The 15,706-nt window shown below is 46.7% G+C and overlaps 1 protein-coding gene across 3 annotated transcripts in view; it reads right to left on the bottom strand.

Annotated features, from left to right (window-relative positions):
- Positions 1 to 15,706, bottom strand: part of SLC43A2 (solute carrier family 43 member 2) — a 179,212-nt gene that overhangs the window by 57,613 nt on the left and 105,893 nt on the right. For all 3 annotated transcript variants that reach the window (XM_069615412.1, XM_069615413.1, XM_069615414.1), the window contains one exon: positions 532 to 624. In XM_069615412.1, the coding sequence (XP_069471513.1) occupies positions 532 to 624 (93 nt within the window). The remainder of the gene's footprint in view (positions 1 to 531; positions 625 to 15,706) is intronic.

The following is a 15,706-nucleotide window of genomic DNA, read 5'->3' as shown; positions in this document are numbered from 1 at the left end:
CAGATCTTGGGTGCAGCTACTGGGTAGCTGGCACCCCCTGGCCTGGACCTCTTGAACCTTGGGACGAATAGGTGTGTGTGCTGGAGCCTGATCTGAGGGATCTAGTTGACCTTTTTTGGGTGACACAGTTATTGACGTATGAGGGGGCATCATTGGTAATACATTTGTGTGTGATAAGAGACTTGAATAAAATTCTCGCTTGGATGGGTTGCCAGTGTGCTTCTCTCCTAATGTGGGAAATATGGTCATTTCTTTTTAATCCAAAGGCTGCCCCGTAATGTTTTGTGTTGTAGTAAATGCAATTTAGTACAATATTATATGTGAGCGTAATTCTGTGAATGAGCTTGACCGGTTTCGCAGAGGTGATCTGGTGCGCCGATGTGGCCCTGTATGGGCGCAGCATTGCACAAGGCGATGCCACCGTGTACGTGCTGAACTTCGAGATGGTGGAACTAATTCCAGAGCATTTGCTACATGCTGCAAGCATTTCCAAGCATCCTTCTGAGCAGGCGTCCAAAGGGCAGAGCTCACCTTGATTCCAGGAAAAGTGACAGCGGAGGAGGCGTAGGAGCCAATCATCAGGGCAATCAGAGTGGAGCGAAGGTCGCCGAACATATTAGGGAGCTGGAAAAGGAGAGAACCAATAGGTTACACACTGTGACTGAAATACGAGAACAGTCCAGAGATTAAATAATCTACTAAAGCTCAACCTCTGAACCCACAGTATCAAAAACCTGCAAAGCTGGCATGCCACAAAACTGCACAATCGCATAGGTGCTGAGACAGCGCGCACACCCCCCTGCCTAGTAATATCCGATAGCATATAGTGATGCCAGCCAGGAACACTATGTACAGCCAGCCCATTCTAGAACTTCACAAATGCTGAGCAAAACAAGACTTCTAGGTGCAATATTCCTTCACAGGTACAGTACAGCAGAAAACAGTTTAACAGTTTATATGACAAGATGGCACAATGCAAAGATTCCTACGCATGGGATCCGATAAATACACACAGAAGCCAGATCCATAGATTTCTATCAGAAAGTAAATGTTAAAGATACAGAAACCAAACCCTCTGGTATAAAAATACATGGTATATTATTGTCTCAAATGTTTTGGGGGCACAAGTGATTTGATGCTCTCACTTGCGACAAATAAAGTTGTGCCCTTTTCCCAAAGGGCATCACAGATGTGCATATTAAGATGCCTTTTCCCACGCCTTTTACACCAATAAGGGGATTTTCTCAACATTTAAATGCGTTACCTGAATTCACAGACAGAATGCACTTTGAAATGTGCAGAAATGAGGCGCCTGCGCCTGTTGGTAACAGGCACGGGGGGTGAGGGGGTGACAGGGCCTGGCATGCATTTTTCTTTAGGTGCAACAACAGTGATTTGAACCACTTCTGTCATATTTGCATTTCTATCCCCCAAACAGGAATTGAAATGCTTGAATTTCGCCTTTCCCGATGACGGTGGCTTCAAAGGCCTGCCATTGTGAAATGTGCTTCCAGCACCCAGGTGGGCGATAGAAGCATATCATGCATTAGACTGTAACGTTTGTTACTGAGGTGACCCGTGCATTTCTTAAATTGCTGTAAGTTTTTTTTTAAAGTGCATTCTCTGCACAGTTTTTACTTGTGCCACTTAATGAGACTCTGACCTCATCAGTTTTCATTGTTACGTAACAGAATGACAGGCGCCTCTAAGACCCGAGGAGCAACAACTGAAAGCTTTGGATCTTCCCACGTGATTAATTTTCATCTAAATGTCAAGGGAAGCAAAAATAGAAAGGGGACTCTAAAAGCACCACAAACAAAACGCTCCCACACCTCATTTCCAAAGCACTGAGTGCAGGGTGCGTGTGGCTGTGAGGTCCCAGAAATGTGCTATCATTCGTTAGGGTACAGCGGCTCCAAGAAATACTTCTTACATGCTGTGCTTACATGCAGCTGCACAATGCCGACACTTTGCGCGCGGCACAGTGGCCCTCATTGCTGAAAGACTGTGGGGGTGCACGTGACCCCAGAATGCTTAATCTTGAACAGGCTTCTGTAACGCGCTGCTGGGCATGTGTCCAATCGAATGTTGGCATGCTGTGAGGTACGTGCACATGTTCTGGGCTTTAGTAAATATGGAAATCGCAAACGTCCAAAAAGCCCATAAATAAAAGCCCGAATGGGAGATTTTGCCGAATTTCAGCCATTCAATAATTCTGAATGGCCGAAAAGTTCAACCAAATGGCCCATTCGGTGCTAAGGGCTGCGGGAGTGTTCCCCGCACCCTTGTTCGCTATATTGTGAGCAGGGGTTGCAGGTGTGTCCCCCGCAGCCAATCCCAAAAAAGGAAAAAAAAAAAGAAGGAAAGCACCCTGCGGCGCCGGTTCTCGATTATGGAAGTGTAAGAGAACAGGTGTCGCAGGGACACAGCGAGTCAGCGGCATACGGGTGTGGGTGGGGGCCAAGTCGGAAATGTTCAGGGGAGAAAAGACCAAAGATTATTCTCAAAAACATTATCTCCGATCTTTTCTCCCTCGAACATTTCTGTCACAGGATTCCAACCCCGATCCATGGAAATACAATGTGCTAACAGGCTAGGCCATACATATATGCCAGAATGCTCACAGGCTGTCGCATACATGAGGTCACTGTCATGGAAAGAAGGAGCAGGCCACTCATACACACGCCAACTGAAGGTGGGTATCTTTTTATTCTGACTTGATCGAAGGTTAAGGTGGGTGGGGAAGGGGGTGCTCAATAAAGAATGCAGTGCCCTATGGTAAAGGCGGGAGGGCTGAAATAAAAAAGGGGGTCTCAATAAACCAAAGATGACCTAGCTGGCAGTACTTGGTACACCGATGTTACCAGGATAATGTGCATTATATCATCATAGCGGTGTCCCTCTACGCCACTTTCTTCCCAATCTTCTCCCCAGGATTGGTGTGTCTCCTTGATTCAGAATGGCCCCCGCATTTCCAAATAATCCCAGAATCCTCTTAACCCAATCGCTAAGATTACAGTAAGGCGAGAGAAACTCCTGTAAGACTCAGGAATCTGCAGCGTGTGACACATTTCTGCTAGGGGGTAGACCATTCTGGGTTCTGCCTTGCCTTAAGAGGTTCCAGAGCAAGATTGTGCAGTTTCCCCCTCTTGCAATAGAGTCTCCTTGGATAGGTTTTTCACCACTTCTCTTGGTCCATTACACAATGCAGTGTATATAGCCCCCTGGGCAAGCTGGGCTTCAACCTGCTACAGCCTCTTCTCAGGTTCCCAAGGATACACACTTTCTTTAAGCTCTAGTGGCTTTGCCACTGGGATCTGGCCAGAAGTCCCCAGCACAATACCCTCTTTCTACCCCTTTTCTATATCCTCTGTGTTAGGGTCAAGTTCCCAGGTACTAACACAAACAGGTGATCCTGCATATATTCAAAAATGTCTTTGTGAGGTCATCACAATTTGAAGTTTTCAAAAGAATTATTTTGCATAATATTGTATTAATGTATAAACATGTGATTATTCAATGGTTTAATTCAATCTTGGTGACATGATAAAACAATTCTTTATAAGCCAATACATCATAAAAAGTCAAACATATAATATAGAACATCTCACAACTCATGCATACATACTCCCTCACAACACACACCACCTAAGATGATGTGGACAATACAAAAACCAATCACACACCTCATAAAATGTGCAAAATACAGCAATCTGTGTAAACAAAATAAAAAGATTTGGACAACTATTAATTATGGTCCAGCACTCTACATATATCAAGCCATGTGCCACTATTTCCAAGTATGCAGAGCGGCTAATTGCTTTGCACCTATGACCAAGTGCTCATTTAACAGTATCCAATTACTAATGGAGTTCATCAACAGCTTCTTCATGGTCTAGTCGAGTTTCGGCCTCATGGGTAATTATTCACAACAATCCAGTCTTCTTCAGGACTAAATTCCAGTCATCACAAGGAAGTAGTTTAAAAGGCCTGATAGGAACTTTTGGTGGCAATGCCTATCAAATGAGAAACCATTCGAAAGCTCGAAATCTTGAAGATCCATGGACCTCATCTCTCCCCCTCTGGTGCATCACCACAGGACTTTCAAATTACTGTGCACGGCCAATAGAGGTCGAGGACCAAAGAAAGTATGGCTTGCGAAACCTCCAAAATGCTGCTTCCACTCATCACTTCATCAGAAGTCAACGGCTTCCGATTCCCCAAGTGTTACCTGATGTTTTTGGTCTGTACTATTACCACTGTGTCAATTCTAAAAGCTTTTATTGCCACCCGAAGAGGCGCAGTGTCTTTTGTTATCTTGCCATTGATACCCGCTTACTCGGCAGGGACTAGTGTTTACATTCCCTAGCCAGCTGCTTTAGATCTGGCACTGGTGCACATACTGAAACGTCTGTGTGTATGCCCAGTCCGCAGCTCCTCTGCGCCACAGGATCAAGAGGCCAGGCGTTACAGCACGTGCGCCGGTGCTGCCCTCGCAATATCAGGTGCTGAGCGTGTCAAGTTCCCAGCAGTCTTTGCTCTCCTGCAAGTCAATCTCTCACTGTGTGGCCTATCTGGATAATCCACCTCCTGTTCCCTCCCTCTGCCTCTCCTGTCCCTCTTATTGCTACAATACCAGGTCTCTGGAAAACTGTTTTAACTCCCACCAAACTTGTGGCTTGTGTTTTTTTTATATTTGGCTTGGGCAGTAATTGTTCTATCAGAGTTGTGATGTGTTGGTCTGTCTCTCCCTCAGCCTGAGGTCTTGCGATTGACCTGGACTTCATGGTTCCACCTCCCTCATGTTTCGGTCCCTCTTCCTCATGTGCACTCAGAAGCAGGAGCCTTTCCAAATAATCTATCTGCCATCTTGAGATCAGGTGCTATCATCATGGCAGCTAGCTGGACCCGCTATTTCGCTGAAGGTGCCATGAGCTACTGCACTCGCTCACTCACCCTGGTCTAGTTTGCGCAGTGCTGTCTTCAGGCACATGTCCACAATTCACTTCGGGGTTTGCATGCCCAAGGTGTGCTCTGCGCAGAGTCCCATTCCCAGTGTGGAATCAGAGGTCATGCCCATGTTAAGAGGCTACTCTCCAGTGTACATATTATCTGTTTCAAACTTTTTCTGAGGCTAATATTCTCTGAGTTTCTTTCCCCCATACACAATTTACATTTGAATGTTTGACTATGGGCACCATCCTTCAATTCTCAAACAATAAATGTTCTAGTGGTCTATACTAAGTTAATCTCTCTGAAACAGTAGGATGTGATGACTGAGGGGAGCCTGGGGGAGTTATTGGGGATCCACCATAATCCACCTCCAAGGGTCAAATTACACGACTGCTGACTTCAGTTATTTATTTAAAGGACATTGCAGGGAAAACAATGCATTTTATTTCACAAAAATGTTCACAAAACCATTTTTGTCACACACATGCTCACAAAACCTTTTAACACTGATTTACAGAGCGGAGCACCAGCGTCCTTAACACTGGCCGAGAGGATGCGTATATAAAACCAGATGATGCAGGGGAGGTAGCAACATGAACCAAGGACAAGGACAGTAGAGCATGATATAGGAACGGGATAGTGGAGGAAGTGCTAAAACGATGTGGATATAAGACCAGATGATGCAGGGGAGGTAGCAACATGAACCAAGGACAGTAGAGCATGATATAGGAACGGGATAGTGGAGGAAGTGCTAAGAGGATGTGGATATAAAACCAGATGATGCAGGGGAGGTAGCAACATGAACCAAGGACAAGGACAGTAGAGCATGATATAGGAACGGGATAGTGGAGGAAGTGCTAAAACGATGTGGATATAAGACCAGATGATGCAGGGGAGGTAGCAACATGAACCAAGGACAGTAGAGCATGATATAGGAACGGGATAGTGGAGGAAGTGCTAAGAGGATGTGGATATAAGACCAGATGATGCAGGGGAGGTAGCAACATGAACCAAGGACAAGGACAGTAGAGCATGATATAGGAACGGGATAGTGGGGGAAGTGCTAAGACGATGTGGATATAAGACCAGATGATGCAGCGGAGGTAGCAACATGAACCAAGGACAGTAGAGCATGATATAGGAACGGGATAGTGGAGGAACTGCTAAGAGGATGTGGATATAAGACCAGATGATGCAGGGGAGGTAGCAACATGAACCAAGGACAAGGACAGTAGAGCACGATATAGGAATGGGATAGTGGAGGAAGTGCTAAGAGGATGTGGATATAAGACCAGATGATGCAGGGGAGGTAGCAACATGAACCAAGGACAAGGACAGTAGAGCATGATATAGGAACGGGTTAGTGGAGGAAGTGTTAAGTTTTAGATGAAGGGGTGAGGGATAAGTGCTCTGGGGTTGTTGTAGAGAGGTAGGGGAGAGGAGAACAGGGGGATGTGGTGGTGCAGAATGCTATGCAAGTGGTTCTTCATAAAGGAGGAGAGCTAGGAGGTCGGATTTAAATAGACAAGAGCGTGAGTAGTGCAGAGAGGGAGAGGAAGAGCATTCCAGCGCAAGGGAGCGAGAAGAGAGAGTGCGGAAACGAGAGGGAGCGCAAGGGGCACGAGAGGTGTCAAGGAGGTGAGCCGAGGATGATTATAGGGAGCAAGGGGGAGGGAAAGAGTGAGATGGGCTGATAGGTAGGGTGGGGCAAGTCCATGAATAGATTTTAAGATGATGAGAATGAGTTAATACTTTGCCCTTTGTCTCATAGATAACTAGCCTAAATGACGACAGGCTGGGGAGGAGGAGGTGAAGCGGGGAAGGTTAAAGAGTGTACAGACAGCAAAGTTATAAACTTTGTTGAGAGGTGATAAAGCATAGTTGGGAAGGCCATAGAGTAGACTGGTACAGTAGTCAGATCTAGCAAGCACTAAAGAGGAGGTTAGGTACTTAGCAGTGTTGAAGTGAAGAAGATGTCTTAGTTTTTCTTATAAGTCTGACCGCAGTGGCAGATTTGGAGATGAAGAGCAAGAAGTTGTGAGATTGGTCGAAGACGACACCAAGGTTGCGAGCAGAAGCAGAGTAGGGAAGGTAGTCCGGAGGGAAGAATAGAAGAGGGGGAAAGGAAGAGATAGCATGTTTGGATGGGAAGTAGAGTACTTCAGTCTTAGTGGAGTTGAGCATAAACGAGTGAGAGGCCATCCAGTATTTGATGGCAGAGAGCCAATTATACATTTTTGACCATAGCTCCTCATATAAGGAGGGAAAGGTGAAGAAGATCTAAGTGTCATCAGCGAAGAGTTGATAGGAGAAGCCGTAGGAGGAGATCAAGGTTCCATGAGCAGAGGGATAGAGAGTGAAGAGAACTGGACCAGGACTGACCCTTTGGGAACACCAACAGTAAGAGGGGTGAGTGGGGCGGTAAGGCTGTTCCAGGACACATGTAAGTGCCTGGGGCAACATATGAAGCCAACCAAGTGAGAGCCTTGCCACTGATGCCCAGCAGAGATAGTGTGGAGATAAGATCAGAATGGTTGATGGTATTGAAGGCTGCAGAGAGGTCGAGAAGAGTAGGGGCCTCATCACAAGTTGGGCAGTATCCCCGGCGGTATTACCGCCGGGGCTATTGGCGTTATGGATTTGGCAGAACGGTAAGTCCCTATTCCCCATTGGGCCCATTCAGGAATTCACTATTCCCCATTGGGCCCAATGGGGAATTTTCGGTGCTATTACCACCGGCTGTATTAGCGCAGCGGTAATAGCGCCAAAAATCGGCAAAATCGTAGCGGATTTGCCCACAGCTCAGAGCTGGGGGTAAATCCTGCCAAACCCATGAATTAGTGGACCCTTAAATACGGCGGTAATAGCGTTACCGCTGCATTTAGCGGTTACCGCCAAACTCGTGATGAAGCAGTAAGAATAGATTGATGGTACGCAGGACGAGCGGAAGAGATGAAGTTGCTGACATTGAGGAGAGCTGACTCAGAGTGTAGAGGTCGGAAACCAGATTCAAGAGGATCCCGGAGGTTGTGTGGGTCAAGGAATCAGTGAGTCCGTTGAAAAACGACATGCTGTAAGAGAGGCAGGATGAAAATTGGCAGGAGAATTAGAATCTTCAAAAAGAATACAAATCTCAGGGAACACCTAGTCCACACGTACCTTGAAGCGAAGACAAAGATCTCTTTGGAGAGAGCGTGGGGATTACCACCTGTAAGTGGGCATCATAAATGTGGGAAATGTGGAACGTGTCAATACACAGAGACAAAACTATCAGACTATGTCAACGTCCACTGGGACATGAAAACGCACACTAATTGCAATAGCAAAATGGCAATATACACCATCCAATGCCCAGGCAATCTAGTCTATGTTGTGAAAACCAAGAGGCCCGTAAAACAGAGAATCTCTGAACATCGCTCTTGCACCTGACATTCAGTGGCTAATAAACCCCCGGTAGACCATTTTAGGCTCATGAGACATACAGACCGCGACCTCAGATGGTCCATAATACAAACCGTCAGTCACAGCAAAAGAGGCTGAGACAGTGAAAAACTCCTAGGAGAATTAGAACAAAGATGGAGCTATCGTCGAGACAGCGTTCGGCACAGCCTCAATGTAGCCATAGAGTGGCATGGGGCTTGGAACCATTAAAAATGGGTTTAATATAATGAAATTGACATTGAGGAGAGCTGACTCAGAGTGTAGAGGTCGGAAACCAGATTCAAGAGGATCCCGGAGGTTGTGTGGGTCAAGGAATCAGTGAGTCCGTTGAAAAACGACATGCTGTAAGAGAGGCAGGATGAAAATTGGCAGGAGAATTAGAATCTTCAAAAAGAATACAAATCTCAGGGAACACCTAGTCCACACGTACTGTGAAGCGAAGACAAAGATCTCTTTGGAGAGAGCGTGGGGATTACCACCTGTAAGTGGTCATCATAAATGTGGGAAATGTGGAACGTGTCAATACACAGAGACAAAACTATCAGACTATGTCAACGTCCACTGGGACATGAAAACGCACACTAATTGCAATAGCAAAATGGCAATATACACCATCCAATGCCCAGGCAATCTAGTCTATGTTGTGAAAACCAAGAGGCCCGTAAAACAGAGAATCTCTGAACATCGCTCTTGCATCTGACATTCAGTGGCTAATAAACCCCCGGTAGACCATTTTAGGCTCATGAGACATACAGACCGCGACCTCAGATGGTCCATAATACAAACCGTCAGTCACAGCAAAAGAGGCTGAGACAGTGAAAAACTCCTAGGAGAATTAGAACAAAGATGGAGCTATCGTCGAGACAGCGTTCGGCACAGCCTCAATGTAGCCATAGAGTGGCATGGGGCTTGGAACCAACCATTAAAAATTGGTTTAATATAATGAAATTGCATTGGCTTTGAAACAGAGCAGTAGTGGGTCTGCTTTTGTGCCAATGCATTATTCCACCATCGATAGAAGCTGCATCCAACTCTAAAGATAGAACCCACTCTGTGATTTAAATCCATGATACCATGTGTTCACTCACTCACAATGATAATGTTTTTTGCTGTTTTGACCGACTTGTAGTCTGTAGAGTAGGCAATTAGCATTCAGCAATTGAGAGATGCCATATACCAACATGTGTCCTGCATTTAATGTCAACGTGACCCGCTGCCACAAGTGTATGACACCAGGACACCAATTTGCGAACATCTACACTCTGTGGAATCTGTAGAAACACTTACCAGATATCATAGCAAGTCTTTCAACTTATTAGCCACTGAGATATGCCGTGTATTTATTATTTATGCATTACTGAGCTTAGGGTAGTATCACTCACCTGCTGGGTGGAGTCATTCCACTTCACTTTGCGTAATATACACTGTTTTAGTCCTACAGAACGCCTGTCTATTAACAAAGGGCCAAGTTACATATCTGGGCCACACAGATGTATGGCTACGTGGAATCGTACAAAGATATGACCCCGGCCTCTCTCTCGGGAGACCCCGATGACATGTACACATGGGCTCACACTGGGGGCGATTCCAGCATATTCCCCTTGGACTTATTTAATATTTCCAAGGCATTGCCTTGGCCCCCACAGTAGTACAGGCAAATCTCAGGATGGCCGACAGCATTCAGCATATGCGAACCCTGTGTCGTTCGTGGTTGCCATGACACCTCCCAAAACATTTTACTTCAACATGGTGGCAACCTCGATCCGCAGATCCATCAGACCAGCACGGCCGCACTGATCAGCCACAAATGGAGGTAAGATCACAAGTTACACCCCCATGTCAGCAAAACAGACTCAGCTGATATGCCACACGTTAGCATCCTGCACACGCTGGCTCGGCGGGGACCCCACTGATTGTCTTGTGCCCTGCCGTGCATTTCTTACCCTCTTAATGCAATGTCCATTAACATCGCGGACAACCACGATCGCACCCACTGTGTTAGATACAAGAGACATTTGAATACTATGATTCCCCATGTCTCATCTTTGGATGCCACCACCTGACTACAGCTGGCGAACAACTCATCTTCTCCTATGTCATTTCTTTAGACTTAGCAACCGGTGTGGAGAGACTGGGATAACGAAAAGACATCCCCCTGCATGTGACACCAATAGGTGCCCTGCAGCACATTGCTTGTGCGCAAGACCACTCACCAGTGGGGTAAGTGCCTTGTCCTGTCTCCCCAGAACTGTGTGCTAACATGACGACCACAGACCAGGGGAACCACTAAGTGATGGCATTTATGTCTTACTTTAGATTTCCTTGATGGACACACACTGCTGGTGGATCATCAGCCATAACGCCAATGGCGTCACTTTAATCATTGAACCAACGCGCGAAGCATTGAGGCACACTAAGTTCCCCCCCTCTGAGACATTTTTGCTACTTATTGAGCACCTAAAGAAATATCCTGTATACAGACCCTCACTCAATCACAATATATTTGTCTTTTAGAATACCACCACAGGATAGTCAGCCTGAGACCAGGCAGCATTTCCTGTCCTGATGAAGGCCACCTAACTTGCAGTTAAACAAATAGGCTCTATTTTGAAACACGGTCATGTCCACTTTTATTTTGCACAGTACCAGATACATAGACCGAGTACTCATTGTTGTGTTGTCAAAACCTGTAAAAATGTACCATGTGTCACTTTCACTGTTGGGAATGTTGGGAATGTGTTGGTACTCGCTGATCTGTGGTTACGATTTAATTGTATGAATTATGACATGTATTGCTTTGGTGTAAATCTTTATTAAGCTGTTTCTTTTGGGGTTATTGTGACTTACAGGCTCGCCCCGATCGCTTGTTGTTTAGAGTTAAGATCTAGGCCAGGTTTCTTAAGGAGAAGGATGACAGTAGTCGACTTGTAGGATGATGGAAAATTGGCATGATCAAAAGAAGAGGGAAGTGTGATATGGAACAAAACTGGGAGCTTTCACTATGTCTGGGGATAGAGGGTCGATTGGGCATGTGAAGGGTTAGCTCTGAGGAGTAGGTCAAGAATCTCATCAGGGTTAGTGGGGGCAAAGGAAAACTTTGTTGCAGGACAGGAGAGTAGAGGTGGTGGAGAAAAGTGAGTAGGAAGAAGGTCATTTGCAAGGGTATTTTGAATGTTGGACATGTCTTAAGCTAAGTAGAGAGCTATATTGTTAGCAGAAAGAGTAGAGATGGAGGGGATTTAGGAGGTGAGAGAATTGACAGAAGAGGATTGAGACAAAATGAGAGATAGATCGGAGTCGCATTTGGCAGAGTCGCATTTGGCAGAGTCGAGAGCAGAAGAGTAGTTTTGAAGAGGAGATCCAACGAGTGTCTAGATCTTTGCCAAGTGCAAAGGTTTTCCCGATTGTTGTTTTCAGGGTGCAGATGGTTGGTGTAATCCAAGGCTGTGAAGGGTGGGATTTAGGAGTGGATGTAGTAAGAGGGTAGTGAGAGGAGAAGGGAACACAAAGAGCAGTGTTAAAGTTAGTGAACGCTTTATCAGTGCATGCAACAGTGAATTTTGCACTACAGTAGAGAGAGTGGTGAAGGCCAGAGAGTTAGATCCAGAATTTGAAGGAGGGAAACGTCCGCTTGGTAATGGAAGTTGTAGATGGAGCGAGTGGAGTGGAAGTAGGAGTGGAGATAGAGGCAATGACGATGGAATGATCAGAGGGAGAAGGAGCAGTGGAGATATTAGAGGCAGAGAGATGAGAGGAGATTAGAATAAGGCCATGAGAGTTACCATTTGAATAGGTAGCCAGATAGCGGACAGAAGAGAGTGAGTGGTTAAGGCGAAAAGAGCTAAAGTCAGTGGATAGAGGAGTGGAGAGAGAGGGTATGTTAAAGTCACCACTGACAATGACGTGATGATTGGGAGGAAGGGAGTCAATAAATTGACAATCGTGCCAGGTGGCTGATAGAGATGAACTAGCGGGAGATAGGGGAGTAGGAGAGATAGGAAGTTTGGAAGATGCAAACAGTCCTACACCACCACCCCTACCTGTTGGTCGAGGAGAGTGGGTGAAGGTGTAGGCAGGGTCATGAAGGGAAGAAACTGTGCAGAGTCTAAGAAATACAGGTTTCTCTAATGGTAATGAGGTCAAGAGGGAGAATGGAAAAGAAGGAAGTCGGAGTTAAAGAAGTCTTGTTACAGACAGATTGTGCATTCGAAAGAGAAATACAAAGAGTGATTTGTAGAAGCATACTGAAGCAGAGAGTCACTGGGGGTAGATGCAAGAAGAGGACATGTGATGAAAAGTAGGGTTGGAGGATTTGTGAATAGAGAGTAGATAAGCTGGAAGAGGGCTAGCGCGAGGAAAAGATGATCGGGATAGAAAGAGAGCTGGAAATGGTTTTGAGCAGAGGAGAAGGAAGAGAGTAGTGGAATAGAAAGGACCGGATAGTAAGAGCAGTGCATGGTGAGGGCAGGGATGAAACGTAATTGGTAATTACAAGCAAGTAGCAGGACACAGTAAAACAATAGCTCAAAGGTGAAGAGGCAAAGAGGCTGGAGGAAAGGCTGGAGATTGGCCCTTAGCTGTTTGTCCTTTTCTGAATCACCTGAAAGCAAGGAGTCGAGTACTGGAAGTAATATGGGGCATCCAGTGTCAGGAAGGGGAGGACGGAATACCAGCCTGCAGCTACAGAGCAGGGCAGTCTGGGAGATGGAGTCCAGACCCGGCCGCCCCGTTTGTCTCTTGATGGTGGTGCAAGTGGCTGAGGGGAGAAGGCTGGATGGAGGATGCTGCACTCAGATTAGCCATATTAGCAGCAGGAGCTGGTGGAGGAGCCAGGCTGTACCTGCAGGCAGCGTCAGCCAGATGGATTGAGTGCCTCTGATGATGTTGCAAAGAGCTATGTGTTGCTCATGCCCCAGTTAAAACCTCTTTTATAGGTGGAAAGACCTTTCAAATATGGCAGTCTTGGGGTCAGAGGTCACGCGGGCAATCTGTAGATCGACCCTGGATGCTGCTTGCATGTCCCCTGACCTCTGCAGGCAGCCCCAGGCAGGCAATGGAACGAGTGCCTTTCATGCTCTTACAAGCTCTATGTTGTTCTCAGCCCAGTTGAAGACCCTTTTGGACGTAGAAAGACCTTTCAATGATGGCAAGACTTTTCCTAGCCTTGATAGTTGCCTAATCCATTTCCATAGTCTCCCTGGAGGTGACTCCCTTGCATCACACAATGCTGAAGAGCTATGGGGTACATGTGTCTCCTAAATGCTATCAGGCACTGCTGTGATGACAATGTGGTGTGCACGTAGCTCTGCATTGCTGACCAGCTCTGAGGAGCATGGATTTCCAGAATGTTGACTGGTTATGGGGGGGGGGGGGGGGGGGGGGGGGGGGGTGTGTGTGTGTGTGTGTGTGTGTGTGTGTGTGTGTGTGTGTGTGTGTGTGTGTGTGTGTGTGTGTGTGTGTGTGTGTGTGTGTGTGTGTGTGTGTGTGTGTGTGTGTGTGTGTGTGTGTGTGTGTGTGTGTGTGTGTGTGTGTGTGTGTGTGTGTGTGTGTGTGTGTGTGTGTGTGTGTGTGTGTGTGTGTGTGTGTGTGTGTGTGTGTGTGTGTGTGTGTGTGTGTGTGTGTGTGTGTGTGTGTGTGTGTGTGTGTGTGTGTGTGTGTGTGTGTGTGTGTGTGTGTGTGTGTGTGTGTGTGTGTGTGTGTGTGTGTGTGTGTGTGTGTGTGTGTGTGTGTGTGTGTGTGTGTGTGTGTGTGTGTGTGTGTGTGTGTGTGTGTGTGTGTGTGTGTGTGTGTGTGTGTGTGTGTGTGTGTGTGTGTGTGTGTGTGTGTGTGTGTGTGTGTGTGTGTGTGTGTGTGTGTGTGTGTGTGTGTGTGTGTGTGTGTGTGTGTGTGTGTGTGTGTGTGTGTGTGTGTGTGTGTGTGTGTGTGTGTGTGTGTGTGTGTGTGTGTGTGTGTGTGTGTGTGTGTGTGTGTGTGTATATAAACAAACCCATAATGTTGACAGGCTGTGGGCGTATGTGGACCCTGAATACTGACGGGCTTTGGTTGAATGCACCCTAGCATCCCAACAGGTGTCAGGGTGCATATAACACCAAATTACTGCTGGGTGGTGGGGGTACATAAATACTGATAGGTAATAGGCTGCATAAGGCCCAACAATGTTAATAGCTCTTGCGCACAAGGATTGTTAAAGGGAGCCAGATTAAAACAGCATTTGTTGGATACATGTTAAGAACAGAGTGCCCTCCAGAGTCAAGGGCCAGCGTCAACTTCGCCTGCCCCCTTTCTCCAGCCCCCACCAGGAATCCTTTCCCTATTTGTCTAGGAGTGTCCCTGGCTGGATTAACATCCCCTGGTCACCAAGCGATGTTCAGGCTCCACTAGGATAGTGCCTCTTTGCTTTCTTGCCCCTGTGGACTAGAGAGGATGAGCTATACTTGCAGGAGCAGAGGGGAAGAGCATGGCTCAGGAAATACTGCAGAGGGGCAGCCTATGAATTGTGCGGCAATTTCTTAGTCGAAGGGCAATCGTGGAGAGACATTCTTTGAGTGGCGTGGCTGTTTGTGAGTGGCGGGGCAGTATGCAAGTGTAGGGGCTATCTGTGAGTGGGGGCAGCCTAGGAGTGGTAGATGAGCCTGCTAGAGGAGGGGCAGCCAGCGACCTAAGAGGGGGTCTGCGAGTACGGGGCTGTGCAGGGAGGAATGTTCTGAGGCTTGTGTTGATGCCCAGAGATCTAAGGGAGCTTACAGTACTTTCCAAGTGTCCTTAGCCCCATTAATAGGGTACACATTGTCAATCAACCAGGGCACACTTCACCATACAAGATGTGGGGCAACAGAAATACAGTATAACACACTATTGGTTCATATAATTGATTGTCCACACAAGGTCACAATTCTATGTGTATTTTATCTACAGTTATAGGCAAGTAAGAACTTTAGATGTCCATTCCGAAGATGTGTATTCCATTTAAAAGTCTCTGTTGAGATGGCAGAGCATTCTCTGGTGTTTGCAGGTTCACCAGCATGTGACCCCAGAAGGTTAGCTCAACCGTTGCTAGAATGTCAAAGGTTCATACCTGTTGGCTCTCGGCAAGTCTCTGGGAAAATAAAGGTTGCAGTTGTTGGGTTGATACTGGTCCCAATGCTGTGGTTGGGGTTAGACCTGTGTCTACACGACCCCTGTGACTAGCAAGCTCGGTCTCTCTTCATCTGTTTCCCGCGGCTCCTCTCTGGCTCGCCTTAGGTCACTGGTTATGGAGGAGCAAATGCTGTGCGTCCTTTGATTGGAGCGGTATTTCCAGCGACACTGAGCA

The sequence above is a fragment of the Ambystoma mexicanum genome, chromosome 9 (assembly GCF_040938575.1).
Source record: "Ambystoma mexicanum isolate Mex_15411 chromosome 9, UKY_AmexF1_1, whole genome shotgun sequence".
Classification (NCBI taxonomy): Eukaryota; Metazoa; Chordata; class Amphibia; order Caudata; family Ambystomatidae; genus Ambystoma; species Ambystoma mexicanum.
Note: the sequence above shows the minus strand (reverse complement) of the source record. Positions and strands in the feature narration are given on the sequence as shown.